Below are 17,608 nucleotides of genomic sequence, written 5' to 3'. Positions count from 1 at the left end.
AGTCTTGACAGAATTAAAAGTTCCTATAATAACTGAGTAGTGGTATTGATTGTCAAAGAACTATATATAATGAAAATAAAAACAGTAAAATCAAAACTCCCCAAGTTTTGTGATGGCTGTAATCCATTTTTGTTCATCCATTGACCCCGTTGACCAAAACAGTACCTAATAGGGGCTCTGGTTCAAGACAATTCAGGATAAAATAGGAACCAAACAATACCCTATTAAAACAAGATGATAATTTCATAACATAATTGTAAGTACTGAAATATTTTCAATATAGTCAAGCTCTTCTGGCCTTGATGATTATGATTTTATGTCAATTTATGTTGATAATATATGTGAATGTTTATTTCTTATTATAATAATTATTGTAAGGTTGTTTTTAATCTCCAGTAATTGTAACATTGATTTTGTTTAACAGATCAATACATTTGGCTAATGCTGGTACTACACTCACAAAGTCCATTGATTTTAATTGCACCATCATTATAGAAACAAAAATGGATTCAATTAATATAGTCTGTCCAGTGTGTACTCTGTATTTAAGACCAGGCATAACTTTGAAACAGCATTTGACATCTCATCCCAAGCAAAAAGTCATAGAAGCTTTAGTAAAGTTGTCAGGCACAGAAGATGAGCCTAAAGTACAGCAAAATACCACATCTGTACCTATTACACCACAGGTACAACCTGCAGGAACCAGCCAGGTACCAATATTTGATTCTCATAATATTTACTAATTAATATTTTTCAAATATAATTTATTGTGAAATATTTAGGGCTAAAGCTTTAAGGGCACCAGGTTGATCTAATATTAATTATATCAAAGTTTTCAATTCTGTTATTGATAAAATTTGTATTTTAATATGAAAGTAATCATGAAAATATGGCTATTTACTACTATTTAAAAATATTGGTCCTTTGCGGAAATGAATTTTTTAATATTTAAAGTATCTTGTTGAAATTATCATCATTTATTAGCACTTTGTAACCTAATGTTTTCAACTGGAAAATCTTTCTCAGGAAGCAGTATTATGCTTCAGTTGAACTGCTACTAGGAGGTGAACAATCATTATTTAATTGAAGATTACCAGATTTGTGAAAAACAAAATTAGAGTCAACAGTATATTCAAGATACCATGAAATACAAATAGTTATATAAGAAAAATACCAATACTCGATCTTTTTTTCTTGAATGTAGTATTGAAAGATAGTTTTAAAATAAAATTTATCAAATTAAGTTCACTCAAAGTGAAGTATGGAAATGACAATTTGTTTTTCAATTATGGAAGTGGCTTTGAGACTAATTATAGTGTTTTTAAATCTTGGACTCATTAATGTGTACTCTTGTTATATCCATTAGATTGAGGACTGGAGTGTCTGTCATGATTTCCAAAACTTGTTGTTTTTGTTCTTTTACTAAATTCTACAGGACTTGATTGGGTCTAGATGACTTTGCATTATTTTCTAACATGTTTTTTGTAATTTGTTTCAAATTTCTTTTGCTTGCACCTCTAAAGCAACCCTAAATCCTTTATGTTGTACAATTAAACTGGTATATGTACTCTTTGCCGTTTCAGATGGCTAGTAGACAAAAAGTACATTAAGATTCAGAAATCTCTCTGTTCAACTGTTGTATTTCTTTTTCAGTGAATGATGATTTATAGATGATATTATACCTTGTCAATGATTACTTTAGAACAAATTTGATATAGTAATTTAATTTTAGAAAATATACTTATTTTAACTTACAGGTAAATTCAACTATAGTGAACCAATCATGGAATCAGCCAGCACCTGTTCAAGTGGGGTCTCCTTCTAATGCAAACCCATTACATGGAAACCATGTTTTTATTTATCAACAAAGTATGAGTACTACTTCCCCCCAACCAAATGTCTTACAAGTAAATCATCCATTATCTCAACAATATGTTTACCACCCAGCCATTTTCAATCCTCAAATGATGCCATATGTATATCAACAACAACAAGTTATTTTGTCTAGTAATTCATTACACCCACAAGTCAGAGCATTGCCTTTGGAACCACCCACTAGTAATTCCGAAATTCAACCAGAAGCAGTTGTTCCTGAAACTCATAATGACAAAGAGAATAATAGTGAGGCAAGAAAAGAGAGTATTGATTTAACTGTAAAAGAAGCAGTAAATGAACCTATTTCACAAGTACTAACCAAAGAAGATATTGAGGGTTTACATCATGAACTTGACATCAAAACTATAAAACACTTTGAAGAAGATCAATTACAAGCAAACGATATACCTCCAGAGGAATTTCAGGAAGTGGAAAGTGGAAGTGAGGAAGAATGTAATCAAGAATCTGAAAATCTAGATAGAGAAGATCTTGGAGAAGCTTTCAATTCTTCCAATCATACAGATTGGAAGACTGATTCAGAATTGAGTAAAGCTTGTCAAACACAAAATGGAATTAGCACTTCTCCTGAGCCCCAGATTGAAACAGGAACACAGCAACCAAGCTATGTGAATCAACTTGAATATTTCTATCCTCCAAATAATGATTATCCTGAAAACTTCCATCATGAAGAAAGCAATAATATATCTATGCCATTTACTACCAACCAAAAAGAAAGTTATGAGCAATCTGAACCTATTTATACTTCTGCAAATATATTACATGGAAATGACATTGATTTCGTTAATTTGGAAGATATTGTCTTGATAGGTGATTTTACTACTAATGGAGTAGCTTCTCAAGTCGAGCATTTTGAACATACAATACAAGATAGACCTGGAGTATTGATGACCATAGGTGACATTCCAGAGCCGCAGAAAGTTGAGTATCAAGAGCATAGAGACTTTGAAGAAAGCATGTCAAGAGGAAGTTCCCATGTTAATATAAGAGCTGATGAAAAAATGCCAGCTAGAGGTGAACTATCAGGACAAGAAAGTATAGGAGGTAATAGTGATATAACTTGGAATAGATTGCAGTATCAAGAGGGAAGTTCTCGTATGTCCCATTCCTATGAAATGATAGGAAGAGAAACTTGGGAACAATCAGAGAGTGAAAGTGTATATAATACTATGGTAAAGAGGCAAAATTCAACACAAGTATCTTGTGAACACAATGATTATGATAATGATGTTCCAACAATAATAAGTTACATTGGTCCAAGTTTGAATTTCAAATGTTCTACTTGTGGTGAAAGTTTTGAATCTTCTAAAGACAGAAGTCAGCACGAATCAGAAAAGCATCCAGAGAAAGCAAGGAAGAATAAAATAGGAAGTGAAATTGGTAAAAAGTCGGTGAAAAAGCTGATCATCAAACCTAAAACTGAAAAGCCTAAAGAAGAACCTAATTTTGATAATGTATTTACCAACAAATTTAAACAGGAGAATCCTACTGAAACCCAGACTGATATAGTTGCTTTAGAATCCACAGTTAAAATGGACGACGAGCCACTGCAACTTCCAAAAATTAAAACCTTATGTTCATTATGTGATTGTGTATTTGATAATGTGAAAAGTCTCAGACAGCATCGGTTAGAGGTTCATAAAGATCATACTGGAATTAGGCATAAATGTCTTACTTGTGGGGAATATTTCCCTACTGAGTATACATATACGGATCATTTGAAGATACACCCATTGGAATGTAGGCTCTGTGGGAAATTATTTTACCGAAGACACAATATGAAGTTACATATGAAGAGACATTTGGGCTTGAAGCCATACAAATGTGACTTGTGCGATAAATCGTTTGTTACCAGACAGAAGCATGATGAGCACAAGAACGTTCATACGGGTAAGGTAAAAACTACAGATTTACATTAAAGGTTGATAATTGGTAATGTAAATATAACGATTTCCTCTTTATTCACATATCAATTGCTTTTATCTGAACAATAACATATATGCTGCTCCTTCAATACAACTGTGATGATCAAAATGAATATTAACTTTTCCAGCCACACAAATTATAAAATTTTTTTCAACATGTCACTTTGTCAACAGTTCATAATGTTATACTGTGACTTAAGTATTGAAATGAATAAAATATGTTTATGAAAGAAAATCATGAATAATTTTTTCATTTTTTGGTAATGGAGTAAAAAAATGGTTTGATTTGTGCTAAAATACAAATTAACACTAGATACTTCTTACACTTGGGATTCACCTTTTCATTTTGGAAGTTTAACACAAATTTATATTTTATTATTTTGAATTTTAACTTGTTGTGAATTTTATATTTTCAAGAATATCGGAATGATCTGTCAATAATCAGTAAATATGGGCACCTTACAAACCTTATCGCTATATAGTTTTAGAGCTTCAAACTTAGAAACCATTACATAATATCAAAAAGTCTTTCCCCATCTTTCATGAAGAGTAAATATATTTCAATTTATTTTTCCAAATAAATAGATTAATCAAATCATGTACCTAAACATTTCCAGGTGATGCTCCAATAAAATGCAACCTTTGTGACGAAAAATTCAGAAGACATTCCAATTTGGTCCAGCACCGCAACCGACATCACTTCCAACTAAAGAAGAAAGTCAAAGATTACATCTGTCATTGCGGTGAAATTTTCCACTCTAAGAAAAAACTGGCCTGGCACAAGGAAATCCACGATCCAAAGCCGAAAGCGTGTAGCCAATGCAATGAGAAGTTCCTACACATGTCAAGTCTGACAAGGCATATGCGACGAGCCCACAACGACAAGTTTCTTCCTGAAGAAAATAGACAGAACGAAAATGTAGAATGCCCAATTTGTAAGGGAGTTTATTTGAAGTCTTCTCTGGATGTACATATAAAGAATCACAGCGGGACTAGACCTTACACGTGTTTAATGTGTAACAAAGACTTTACGACAAAGTGGAATCTCAAGTTGCATAAATGGACGCATGCTAGTAGGACGACGAAACCGTACAAGTGCGATCAATGTAAAGGAGCTTTTATAAGGGAATCCGATTACATAGCTCACATGAATTCGCATAAAAGTGTACGACCCTACACTTGTAATTATTGCGGAGCCCAATTTATTAGAAAATATAACTGTCTTCGACACGTTAAGGAACACGAGAATGATAAGACATTTAGTTGTACAGTATGTGGTAAGTCGTTTCACCGATCGTATTATCTAAAAGATCATATGCGTGTACATAGCGGTGTTAGACCATATACATGTCATATATGCGGAAAAACTAGTAGTACTAAGTCTAATCATAACAAACACGTACAAATTCATCATGCGCGAGAACCTGTTAGTACAGAAAATTAATTCGGGGGTAACTTTACACAAATGTTATTTCAGATGAGTCCTTTTTAAAGTTTGTATTTTAATATCATTAACGTATTTAATTTTTTATCTGACTAAAGTATAAAATACTCTATTGGAAACTGATGGATTTTTAACTTGAATAATCAAAAGATTTTATCAATTTATCCCTTTATCAAATTTTTATTTGTTCATTAATAATAATTGATGAACAAAGTTATGATAGTCATTTCTTCGTTCCTATTCCAGGAATTGGTTTAAATAAATTTATTTTAAATGGTACATTATATCATAAGAGTTCTATTAGTCTAAAATAATACGGAAAACTGTTGATGTATCATTGAAAGTCTTTTTAATTGTTAATGGGCTCATCTTATGAATGTTTTAAACCAATATCTCGCATATGAACAAATAATCATAAAGGTAAATAGTAAATATGTGATTCTGTGTTAATATTTAGTTAATAAGTTGAGATTAAGGTTTTATTTTTGATTATTATATTCATATGATGAAATTTTTATTTCTCAATAGGAAAAGACATAAGTTGATAGATATTTTACTATTTTTTTAAAACTACGAAACATCTAAGATTTCTGGTATCATATCTAACTATGAAATAAAATTTAATTACAAACATATTTTGTAGGTATGGAACATATTACATGGAAATTTTATTTTATTTATATATATTTTTTATTTATTAAAAATTCCATATTGAGTTTGTTGGTTCTCGGGAATTTTCCAATATAAATTTTGTAATGAAAATTCATAGACATTAATAACATTCAAAATCGTAAGTAGTTTTTTTATTGCCACCCATACATTTTATTTAATTCACTATAAATATTTTAATAAACATCATTCTTATGTCTATTTCCTGATCAAATTTTAATGCATGGTGTTCAAAATTCGACTTTTTTACCTTCAATTAAAAAAATGGCAAATATTTTAGATGGGGTATTTTTTTAAAAATGATATTCTACTATTTAATAACATTTTCTGAAATTAGATTATTTCTTATGGAAAAGTTTAGATTATTCATTTATACTTCAAAATGATTTCACACTTCACCAGCAAAAGTCAAGTCAAAATTCGTTATTGGCTTAAAACTTCTAATGAAGGAACTATTTGTTGTCTAGTATTTACCTGATACATAGTTTTTTTTTAAATTCACCAAAAACTTCTCCTGAAGAGTATGATGCAGAATGCAGCTATTGCAAAAGGTTTCCTACAAATACAAGTGGCACAGCTATGGCTTTCTAGAATATTAAGGTTACAGGAAGAAATCAAAGAAGACCATCGTCGAGCACTAAGATAAAAGCTTCTTTCAAGATTTCGCTATCAACCATAAATAAGCAATGAAATGGTGAGAAAACCTAAGCAGCAGGATCTCTGTTAACTCATTAAGCTCATCAAAGATCATTACTATAGTTTGCTAAGTAATATTTGAACTAGGAGGATTATCAATGATCGAAATGTAAACTTCTCAGTGAACTCAGATTTTGTTTACTTGTTAATGAATGACGTGTCCCAGTATACAGAGGAGCAAACGAAGCAATCCAGATATAAAAGGACCATATAGACGTGGCGTTCATTAAAAGAGATCGTCTTGATGCTCACTGATATATTGTTGATGTATTAGAACCACAAGTCACTTCCTATAGGCGACATTTTTTTCGTACATGACAATGCTCGACCGGAATTTCCTTGAAGAATCAAAGCAATAGTACGGCCAGTAGTAGGCCTGGTTTTAATTTAATAGAGCTTCATTGGAATATAATTGATTGATTACAAGATTGATTGAATCTGCCCTATAATTTTTATGGAATATCTGTTCCGTTGAATGATTTTCATAAAAATATCATCAGAAATAAGATTTGAAGCATATCCAGACGATTTCAAATTGTAATTTATGCCAGGGGAGGAGAGGTAAGCTATTAAAGTAGGTCTTGTTTTTGTAAATTTGATATCAAACTCTTATAGTTATTTTTTGCTTTAATATATTGTAATATTTTTCAAATCTAAAAAAGAAAATAAAATTGTGCTTTAATTTTGTTGGCAAGTGTATTTTACGCACCCCTTTGGGTATTTGGGAGAACGTGATATTAATTTTGGATACAATTTTAATTAGTTTAATTTTTCCTTTAAGGTATTGATATTTTAAATAGAAAAAAATCGAATTTTGGACAAACAAAATAATAGGAGGTAATAGATACAAATTTGGTTTACTGTTTCTTTTTGAAAATGTTGTAAATGGAAAGAAGCATCATTTTTTTAGGAATACTAGATTTGTTTAAAAACAGTAACTATAAATTTTTAGGTTAATCTTGAGGTTATAAAATGTTTTTTTAAAAGAAGTTTTCTTCATTTTAAAAAAATTTTCATTATATTGTAAAAGCTGAAACTGTGATTGTTTTTAATAATGGAAGTTCTAGTCAAAAAAATAAAAAGAAATATATTAGAAATTTTCATTTCGAGTACATTAAATTTAAAGTTATATCGAATAACTTAAATTGAAATTATCATTTTCTAAAATTTACAATCGTTTTACTTAACTGTATTATCCAATAGTTAAATCTTAGTTTTGATGTTAAAAATAAATGAAATAAATAAATTATTTCGAACAAATTATTTCAAACTAAAGAAAAATGTCAGCCGTTACAAGGTAAGGGATGTATTCAAATTATTTCCTTTTTAGGAAAATAATGAGGTCTATGTCTGAAAGTAAATGCAATTAAGACAGTTGAAATATATATTTTGTTGAAGAAATCCCAAATCATATATACGAGGGATATCATTAAGACTACTATATTTACAGTTTCTTTCGAAGAATATCTTATGTAGATTGTCTATATAGACCATGCTAGAGATTACATAGCATTTTAGACAGTCTCATTGTGTTATCTTCGTTATTCTCGTTCAATTTAGATTTTGAATCATATCTTCAATCAAGGTGTGTTCACCTGCCAGCAATTCTGATCCCACAAACTTTGTGATTATGTTTTATAATTGCATATTTGAGACCATCAGTTTAATTTATATATTATTGATTGTCCACCCAGGGTATTCTGAACATATTTGTTTTTTGTGGAAGCTGCTGAGCTTTGAATGAAAAATAAACGTATTCAAGAGGCGTATATGTACAAGGTGTACTACGATAAGACAACATGTATATCAGAAACTGCTGGTAGTATTTTTATAAAAAGTTGTATACGGGAGCTAGTAGATCCGAACTTCGTTATTTTTTAATAGAACACATCTTTTTACATTACATTATTAGAGTCTACGATGGACTTCAATAAGATTTTATTTGTGGTTTCAACCCTATAGACCATAGTTGATAATTTTTCAAACAAAAGATAATAATAGTAAGTTAAAACTCATTGTAATAAAAATGAGAGGAAAAATAATTTACGTGTGATCTAAGGTCGGAAAGGGGGGAGTTTTTAAGGATAAAAAAACGGTTTATATCGATTTTTGGCAAAACTATAAGCCCTATGGAAAAAAGTTAATTGGGAAAGTTGTAGGTAATAAGAAGATCTAAAACTTTTGTATTTACACATAACCTCAAAAATTATATGAAAAATTGAAATAACCAAGTTTTTGGTTTTTTATTTTTATCTTTCACAAAAAAACATTTTGTTTCACGGAATTTGGTAAAAACTTACCTTTTCATGTCCTGAATACACTGTAATTTATTTGATTTGAAATATTTTTGATTGATATCGAAAAAGCACCCTCATTTTCAATCGAAAGTTCTCCTTTCATAATATCAGATTTTTGTTCTTCGAAACCTCTACTTTCTGATGGTGTGCAAAACATTAGCATCACCATTGTAAATTTTCTCAGAAAAGACAAAAAAAAACAAAAAAAGTCGCATGCAATTTTTTTTTAATCATTTGTAAAATTTTACACGAAAAACAGGAGATTTCATAACACATTAATAAATCAAAGTAATTAGAATGTAAAATTTTTGAAAATATCTACAAATTACATAATAGTACATAATGATTAAAAGTAAATTCTAATGCGAGTTTTTAAATAACCTTATGACTTTTGGTTTATATTCTGAATAACTCGAACATAAATATTACTGAGGTCAGATTTCGTCAATATATCAAAAAAGCGTTTTCAACGGCACCGTGTCGTACGCCTTTTCCAGATCAACAAATACGAGGTGAGTGGCTAAATTTCTGGCTTTACGTTTCTCTAGTATTTGATAATGTAAAACGAATGTATTATCAATAAATGAGCGTCCCGCACGAAATCCATTTTGTTCTTCTATTTCTAAAGATTCTTTATATTATAAACATCAGTGTGGGTTATGGCACTATAGCTTCGATTTTGTAACATCTCTTGACGAACTGAGATGACATACTGGCTTACGGCACAGTTCATGGTGCATATAGGTACAAGTTACTCATTGTAATAGTCACAATCACGCGGAATATGTAAGTACCAATGATTTGGCATTATTAAATCCTATTAACACAATTTTAAAGTATACATTGGACGGAAAATGTCAATTTTCAGCAATACACATGGGTGCGTATGAAATAGAAGACGAAGATCGCTGGTAATTAGAGCCATTCTACATTTTTTGAAAAGGAGTGGAATTAATGGATCAGCTGTAAACACTGGGTTCTCCAGTATCGCAGCTAGAAAGGGGGACACAATAGATCTTTTGGGTGTATACGAGACTCCAAATCCACAATAATAAACTTTTCAAACTTATTTAATGTTTTTGTAAATCGAGGGACATATTTGTACTAAAATCCAACTAGTACCTGGTTTATTTTTGTAGTACTTTTAATGTAATCTCCATTAATAGTCAATAATTTTGAAGATGTTCTAATTTAAATTTAATTAATTACAGAACAATTACACTGATATCGAGTTAAAGTACATTTTGGTGACATCTTCATGTTTGAGCACCTTCATGATCATTTTTCTATAAAAAATATTACCAATTGCATTTTGGATTTGAAGTTTATTACTTTTATTTTAGAATATTTTAATTAATATGTTTGACAAGAGCTTCCAATTGAATTTTACATCAAGATAAAGTAGATGAAAATTACTGATGGCTATTAATATAGATGCCTGTATGTACGATTTAGTTATGATAAATATTATCAAAACTTATTTTCCTTGATATTCCTATTTCGATAACAAAGTTATCTTCTTGAGAGACATTAATTACCAAAGTATTACGTTTAAATATCACCGATGGTTGGTAATGATATTGTGCAGGTATTTTTTCTAAGTACTTCATACCTTCAAAACTAATAAAATTAGTTTGTTTACAAAGTGATTTTCATCTATTGTTACCTACAGTACTTATGGACACCGATGTAAACAATATACACATTTAAGAATATTCGATGTCCTAACCGATTATAGTCACATATTTTCAATTCCTTTTATATAATTATACTTTGTTATAAGACTGTCATATCGAGAATTCTAACTTACTATCATCATTTATTTTATACATACAGGGTCTATCACGATGAGTTCAATTGACACTTATTTCCAAAATCTTTGTATTTAGGAATTTTGCAACAGGATCATTTTAGATAATCTAGTATTAGTTATAAGATTTGTTTTTGATGGCATTTTTAAATCACAATTAATTTTGGACCATTTTTTAATTGCCTAGTATTTCATCGATTTCTTTATTATTCTGGATTCTTTAGTCTCCTTCGTTCATGCTAATTTCTCCATATATTCTTCTGGTAATTTTTCTTGGTCATTTTGTGTCATCACCTAACTTCTTGTTATTAGTATGTTTTTCAAATTTTTTTCAATATTACTAGTATTTTTTGAGATTCATGTCGACTCAACTCATCGTGGTATATCCTGTATCCTCATTGTTGATTTGTCATGTTTTTTCCATGCATCTCATAATTTTTTTTGTATATTTTAAATTAATTTTACATTTTTAGGTGTGCAATTCACATTTTGTATTTAAATAATACAAATAAAAAATATATTTATATCAGTCGAGTCTATATTTATTTCTGAATTAAATTAAAACAATATGTAATAAAAGTTAGAGCAAAAGAAAGATTTTTGAATTAAATATGATGAAGAAGAATATTTAATTGGTGAAATTGCATTGAATGAATATGATTGCAATTGCAATAACCATTTTCATCTACTTCTGAATTTGTCAACAACTTTACATAAAGTCTTTGACCACAACAGTTCTTTTGTTCGATAAATATATAGGGCGTATAAAAAATTCCTACATTAACTTGTTACTGGAACTAAGTTTAAATCCTTATCGTTATTATCACTAATATTAATCGCAGATATGATCGTATTCATGTTTTGATCAAATTCATCGCTCAATTTCCAACAGTTAATATTTTTACTGACTAGTTCATGATCATATTTTGCCAAAATGTTGAAAAATGCTATGGCTGCGGTCTAAAACAAACATATGCTTTTAATAAATATTATAATTGGAGTATTTACTTACTTGTAAAGGTAATGGTTGCTTGTTACTCAAATATATTCTAACGCAATTTAAGGCTTTAATCATATTTTCTTCAGACACGTCCAAGTAAATCAAAATTTTTCCTAATCTTTCCAAAATAGTCACTTGAAGTTTATATGATTGTGAGTATCTATAAACAGATCCTTTGTCTTTTAAATAACTGTCTTTTGATAGTTTTTCCAATACGATGAGAATGTCTGGCAACACTTCCCTAGAAAAGGAAAAATAGTTTTGGGAAATATTTTCCTATGCAGGAATAGCAAAATAAAGGCTCTTAGTGTTTTATAAAATAGTACTATTCTACAGAAAAAGCTAACATTCTGGCAACATTGAGGACAAGAGTATCGATATTCAAAATAAAAAATTAATTTAGCTTTTTATCGACAACCAGTATTTTTATTTTATATTAGGTTGTATTTGTAAGAAGATGTTCACAGAATAAAGTCATTGTTAAGTTTGAAAAACATTTCAAATTAAAACACACATTATCAACTTAACAACAATCAAAATTTAAACCAAATAGTGTCAACAAAAATTAAAAATCATAATATGTATTCTGTATTGCTGAATTTCTTCTTCCGTTTAAATATTGAAATAGGGTTTTCGAGTAACCAATTTTCAAAAAGTTTTTGGGGAAGTAGTCCTGGACCTTCCACTTCGTGGATTCCATTCCACCCAGACACCCCTTTACGGGTTTAGCTGAAAGCTCCTAATGGTTCCGGTCCTCGCCTGATTTTCACAACAATCTGGTAAAGTTCAATGGGAATCAAACGGAACCATTGAGTACATTGTAATTTATTGCAACATTCTACTGGTGTAGTGTAATTAACTTGATTAATAATTTTATATTGATATTCCTGGGGTGTCTAATACTTCTTTGATTCTGGTAATGATTTAAAAGATAAATATACTGTTACTTACTTTGATGTGCGCATTCGGATGAATTCTTTAGACAGCCTCGCTAATATTTCCAGCAATTGAAAACTCAAATTTATTATCAGGGGTTCATTATGTTCTTTAAATCTTTGTACCAACGGTGACCATATTTGATGTACTATCGGTAAAAGTTCATCTTCCCAATCCCTTATAATTTCCAACGCATTCGATAAAATTTCTAACACTGATAATTTTATTAACCTGTCTTTAGAAGGTAAAAAATTGAGACTCCTTTGAAGTATTAAAACTGTGATTTTGATGTGAAGAGGTGGTTCTGGTTTTTCATATTCTTTAACTGGAAATAAAGTCATGTGAGAAAATTTGATGAAATATTCAAACAAAACTATTTTTGTTATCACATTATATGTGATGCTTATTCACCTTCTGGTATATCATTTTCTTTTTCCAAATCTTCCAATTTCTTTTTCATATCCTCCTCATACATTTCTTCGGCTGTTTTTCCCATAATATCATCGGAAAAATTGTCATCTAGTATTTCTTCATTCACACCAGTTACTTTAAATTCCTCTTCAATTTTATTTTTTTCAGCTTTTGATATAATAGGATCTTCTCGAACTTGAATGTTTAACCATCTTCTTAGTGATTTCACAAACACTTTGAATACCTCCAAGTAAACTTTAATGTTAGTTTCTTTGTATTTATCACAAGATTGTACCAAAACCTACAAAAAATAACATTAATGTTATTAAGTGAAATAGCTTACAAAAAGAGAAGAAATAGGAATCAAATTATTAAAAAGATAAAACCTTACTTCCTCCAGAGTAGGAGACTCTTCCTCAGAAAGTGGTATTCAGCCTCAGTTAAAGTATATAAATAACTGGTACTCAGATATTATAAACAATATTAAACAGGACGCCGCCAGCTTTTTAACGAACGACGTTAATAATATAAAAAAGGCGGAAAAGCTGGAAAAACCTAAATGAATTAAATTAAAAATAAAAATTAAACAATCTAAAACTATCCCCGGACACGATTATCCAAATTAATATTTATTGCTAAGAACGATAAAAGAAGTTTCAGAAACATATAAATTTATCGAGAAGGATGGGACTTATCTATGGAAATCCGGGATGGTTGCAGCCCTCAACTGAATTTCCTGTTGTTGGAATTGAGTTGAATTTGTAGTCTGGTGGTTGAAACGCCCAACCTTGCAGCTGTAGAACAGCGAATGTAAAGAATAGAATCACCACAAATTTACTAAAATTTCCTTTGATTTGAAGTGCAAATAGGTAGAGGACGATTTAGAATACATTCCGAGGTTTTATTAAATTTCTCGAATGAACTGGGAGGTTAGAATAAATAAATCCGAAGTAACTACTGTGCCACAATACGTGATTAAAAGAATATTCAAAATGTAACAAGTCAACAATAAAAATTAATAATTAATTAGAATTATATAACTATCTAACCTATAAAAAATTAATAATAAAAGCTTCAAAACTACACAAAAACAATTACCTTTTGTACTGTATACGAAAGATACTCCAAAACATCCATAGTACTGTATTGTAAAACTACTGAAAACACCCCTAGAACGTTTTCTTTATTTTCTGATTTTTTTAATCTTCTTTCAATGTGAAATGAAAAATAATCGATATTTTGGGTTATTAATTCCGTTACATTAGAATATCCACAGGAAAAGGTGATATCTTTCAAGGCAGACAAACCTGCCAATCTAACAAGGTAGTGACTACTGCCTAAAAATTAATAACATACAAAAACCAAGTCTGTAAAATATTTGAGAATATTGAAATAACAATCAGAATATTTATTTTTTAGGTTATAATTTGTTAAACATACATAACCAACAAAATATTGCAATATTGCTACCAATGTAACAAGAATATTAATGCCTATAACACTACCCTGCATCAATATCTATGACTAAATAAAAATAGATCTTCAAGCAGTTTTTCACGTTGATTTCAAATATGCAATTCGTTATACTGTACTACGTTCGGGTATTTCCAACGTACATCAAAAGCGCCGCGCTTCCGTCGAATTTTAGAATTCCACTACTAGTATCTAGGCAGGATGGCTCGAGAATCATGTAACCGACTGGTTTTTTTTGTACGGTCAAGACCTGTGGATACAGTTCTAAAAATAAAAAGAGCTTTCCCTCAGCAATAGGTCCTGTGCTACATGTGTCAGTCCTACCGGTTCCATCTCCACAACTAATAGCTTTAGTAAAAATCACGCACTACTTGCTTCTAAAGTCACCAGTATCACATGACAAACTGAAAAGTACAGCACTAACATGAGTTATCCAAAAAATAAAGCAACGCTCTCTATCAGTGAAAAGCGAAAGTACTTAGTTTCCAACTTTATAATATAAAACGTGTTGATGAAATTAGATTATGGAATTTTGTACAAAATCTAGAAAGCAGATATAGAATCAGCATAAAAAACATTTCACAAACAGTTATTTTAATTGAAACATCTGTAAGAAATTTTTTATATGCAGGGTGGTGAATAATCTGATATCCTACACTATCTACAAACTGCTTTTTTGTCATCGTGCATTAAGAAGTCAATATCTTTTTACTAAACAAACCAGTTTGCTAATAGTTTTTACAATTTTAAGTGAGAGATTGACAACTAAGTGTGCCAAGACAAATGGCTTAGCAGAATCCGATGAAAGGGGAAAAGGACAAACTCATAAGGTAATGGAAAATGAACGGTGGATATTGGTGATTTAACACTTGAAGAAATTTCCAAGCCTGTTTCCAGAAAAGTAAATTCCGATAAAAATACCGGTGAAGATATCTTACTATTGGTATTTTTTTAATAATGCATTCAATTTCGGTGGCAAAACGAATTAATTTAAAGATTTTATAAAAAAACAGCAAGGCTAAGAAGAAAGGAAGTTCCATTTCAAAAAGTAGAACTGATAATTTTACTGACACAAATACCAAATAGTGTGGTGCATACATAAAGTTAACTTTTTTGTAAAGTTTCTTTTTTTATTTATATTTCTTTGTACAGAAAGGAAAAAAGCATTGTCCTAAATACGATTTTTAACCCAAATATTTCCTAGAATTATTTTTCGTTTGCTAAATTATAATTTCAAGGTCCATGACTCATTTGCATGTTGCCATTATGTATTTTTGCACCCCCAATTGGATTCTCCTTCTCTAATATTTTCCAATACTGTATTCAACTATGTCTTCTTTGGATTTTTTCGTACCTCTTTCCCCTTTCTGCAAATCTATTTCCCTTTTAATGTGCCCCAAAATTTCTTCCTTTGAGCTTTTATATACACCTTGTTAAAGAAAATTCATTCAAGTTTTCACTGTAATTGATCAAATTATCAACTTAACTCCTGTTTATGCCATTCAGGACTCTGAAAGGATAATAAAAAATTAGCTCAAGCCTGAGTAATCTGCATGAACCTTCTATTAAACTTTGATAAGTTACAGCTACCGTTATGCTTTTGAAAAGTTAAACAATTAAATCAATTAATTTCAATATAATAATTTTTTTAACTACCAAATATATTATTTTACAGATTTATAATGTTGTCGAAGGAAATGCTGCTCGTTCAAATAAAGTGTTACCGATTAATTCACCTGTAATCTCACCCTCTCGAAGAATTCAATCAACAATTTTAAGGTATATTTTCTTTACATTCGACACTATACAAAATTTGTCATCTTCAGTTACCTGCTCTTTCTAATACAATATACAAAATCTTCAACATGAATTGATGAAAATTATCTTTTAATATTACTGCCATTTTACCAATTCCATCTATCAATAGACTGACTTGAATGGCATTATGTTGCGCTTGCGCTAAAGTTATTTGGTTACCATAATCATCTACTGATACAGTTAATGGCAATTGACAATATATCGGATCTGTATAAATATTTATTATACTCTTGATTATTCGTATATTGTTTTCGTCTACATCAACACCTAGAACAGGAATTAATCAGATTAAACACACTGTTTAAACTCCCACTACACCAACATTCACAATTACACGTTTCGATAACCAAGTTATCGTCTTCAGAGAGTGAAGGTAAACTATTGGTGTAGTGGTTCCAAAAATTCCAACTTAATTAGGAATCAAACTCAAGGATAGTGGTACTATGAAGATGAAGATCTCTGGCAGTTAGAGACATCCCATATCGTGAACTTTCTGAGAAAAGTGGGATTAATACAGATAGAAAAGGGGACATGATAGATCCTTTGGTACATGTCACCCTAATACGGACATACATAGTGGTACCTTACCTGTTATGGTTTCATTTAGAATAAATATGGCTTCCTTTCTATGAGTTGCATCACATACAATTATGTCGAGTAAATAATCACTGACCATTCTAAATATACCGAAATTTCCAAGTAGGCTACATAATTTCTCCAATTTTATGCGAACTTGATCATCTTGAAAATGACAAAATTTCTTCCACGGGCAATCTGACTTTTCTTTTGGATCTAACCCTGTGATAGAAAAAATATATGAAATGAACATTATGAAGTCGAAGTCATTAAAAGAATAATAAAATTGGTTTTGGATAGAGCTTTAAAAAAATAATATCTCAGTATATGTGTCATTTATAAACCCTGTATATTATTAGGCTGATTAAACAAAATCAACTACATATTTTTTTTAATATATCGAAAATATTGTTGGAAATGGTGAAAGCCACACCCCTTAATATTATTATTAAGATATCCTGTATGATAACTTTCAATTTCCCTTAGGATTAAAATGGGAAAGCTTGTTTTTTTTTTTATTTTGTACATGTATTTTACTGTAATTTTAAATAAATTAGATGTACAAAATATACCATGCGTTTAAATTTACCTTACATATCAAGAAGAACAGTAAGCACATAAATTTTAATACAAACATTAGGATTTCGATACTATGTTTGT

At 30.0% G+C, this 17,608-nt stretch overlaps 2 protein-coding genes across 6 annotated transcripts in view; one reads left to right on the top strand and one right to left on the bottom strand.

Annotated features, from left to right (window-relative positions):
- Positions 1-34: 34 nt before the first annotated feature.
- LOC130904244 (zinc finger protein 420) lies at positions 35-7,279 on the top strand. Its single transcript, XM_057816900.1, has 4 exons — positions 35-256; positions 425-710; positions 1,758-3,783; positions 4,436-7,279. The coding sequence occupies exons 2-4, from the start codon at positions 504-506 to the stop codon at positions 5,260-5,262; spliced, it is 3,060 nt and encodes a 1,019-aa protein (XP_057672883.1). The 5' UTR covers positions 35-256; positions 425-503; the 3' UTR covers positions 5,263-7,279.
- Positions 7,280-11,254: 3,975 nt separating this feature from the next.
- The window catches only part of LOC130904243 (TELO2-interacting protein 1 homolog), a 33,027-nt gene continuing 26,673 nt past the window's right edge, over positions 11,255-17,608 (bottom strand). For all 5 annotated transcript variants that reach the window (XM_057816899.1, XM_057816898.1, XM_057816895.1 and 2 more), the window contains 7 exons: positions 16,961-17,170; positions 16,385-16,639; positions 14,180-14,418; positions 13,082-13,382; positions 12,686-12,995; positions 11,747-11,975; positions 11,255-11,694 (listed from right to left, as the gene is read on the bottom strand). In XM_057816899.1, the coding sequence (XP_057672882.1) occupies positions 11,515-11,694; positions 11,747-11,975; positions 12,686-12,995; positions 13,082-13,382; positions 14,180-14,418; positions 16,385-16,639; positions 16,961-17,170 (1,724 nt within the window). In that variant the 3' untranslated portion in view covers positions 11,255-11,514. The remainder of the gene's footprint in view (positions 11,695-11,746; positions 11,976-12,685; positions 12,996-13,081; positions 13,383-14,179; positions 14,419-16,384; positions 16,640-16,960; positions 17,171-17,608) is intronic.

This window comes from Diorhabda carinulata, chromosome 2 (assembly GCF_026250575.1).
Source record: "Diorhabda carinulata isolate Delta chromosome 2, icDioCari1.1, whole genome shotgun sequence".
In the NCBI taxonomy this organism is placed as follows: domain Eukaryota; kingdom Metazoa; phylum Arthropoda; class Insecta; order Coleoptera; family Chrysomelidae; genus Diorhabda; species Diorhabda carinulata.
The sequence above is the reverse complement of the archived record's forward strand: the minus strand, read 5'-3'. Positions and strand labels throughout refer to the sequence as shown.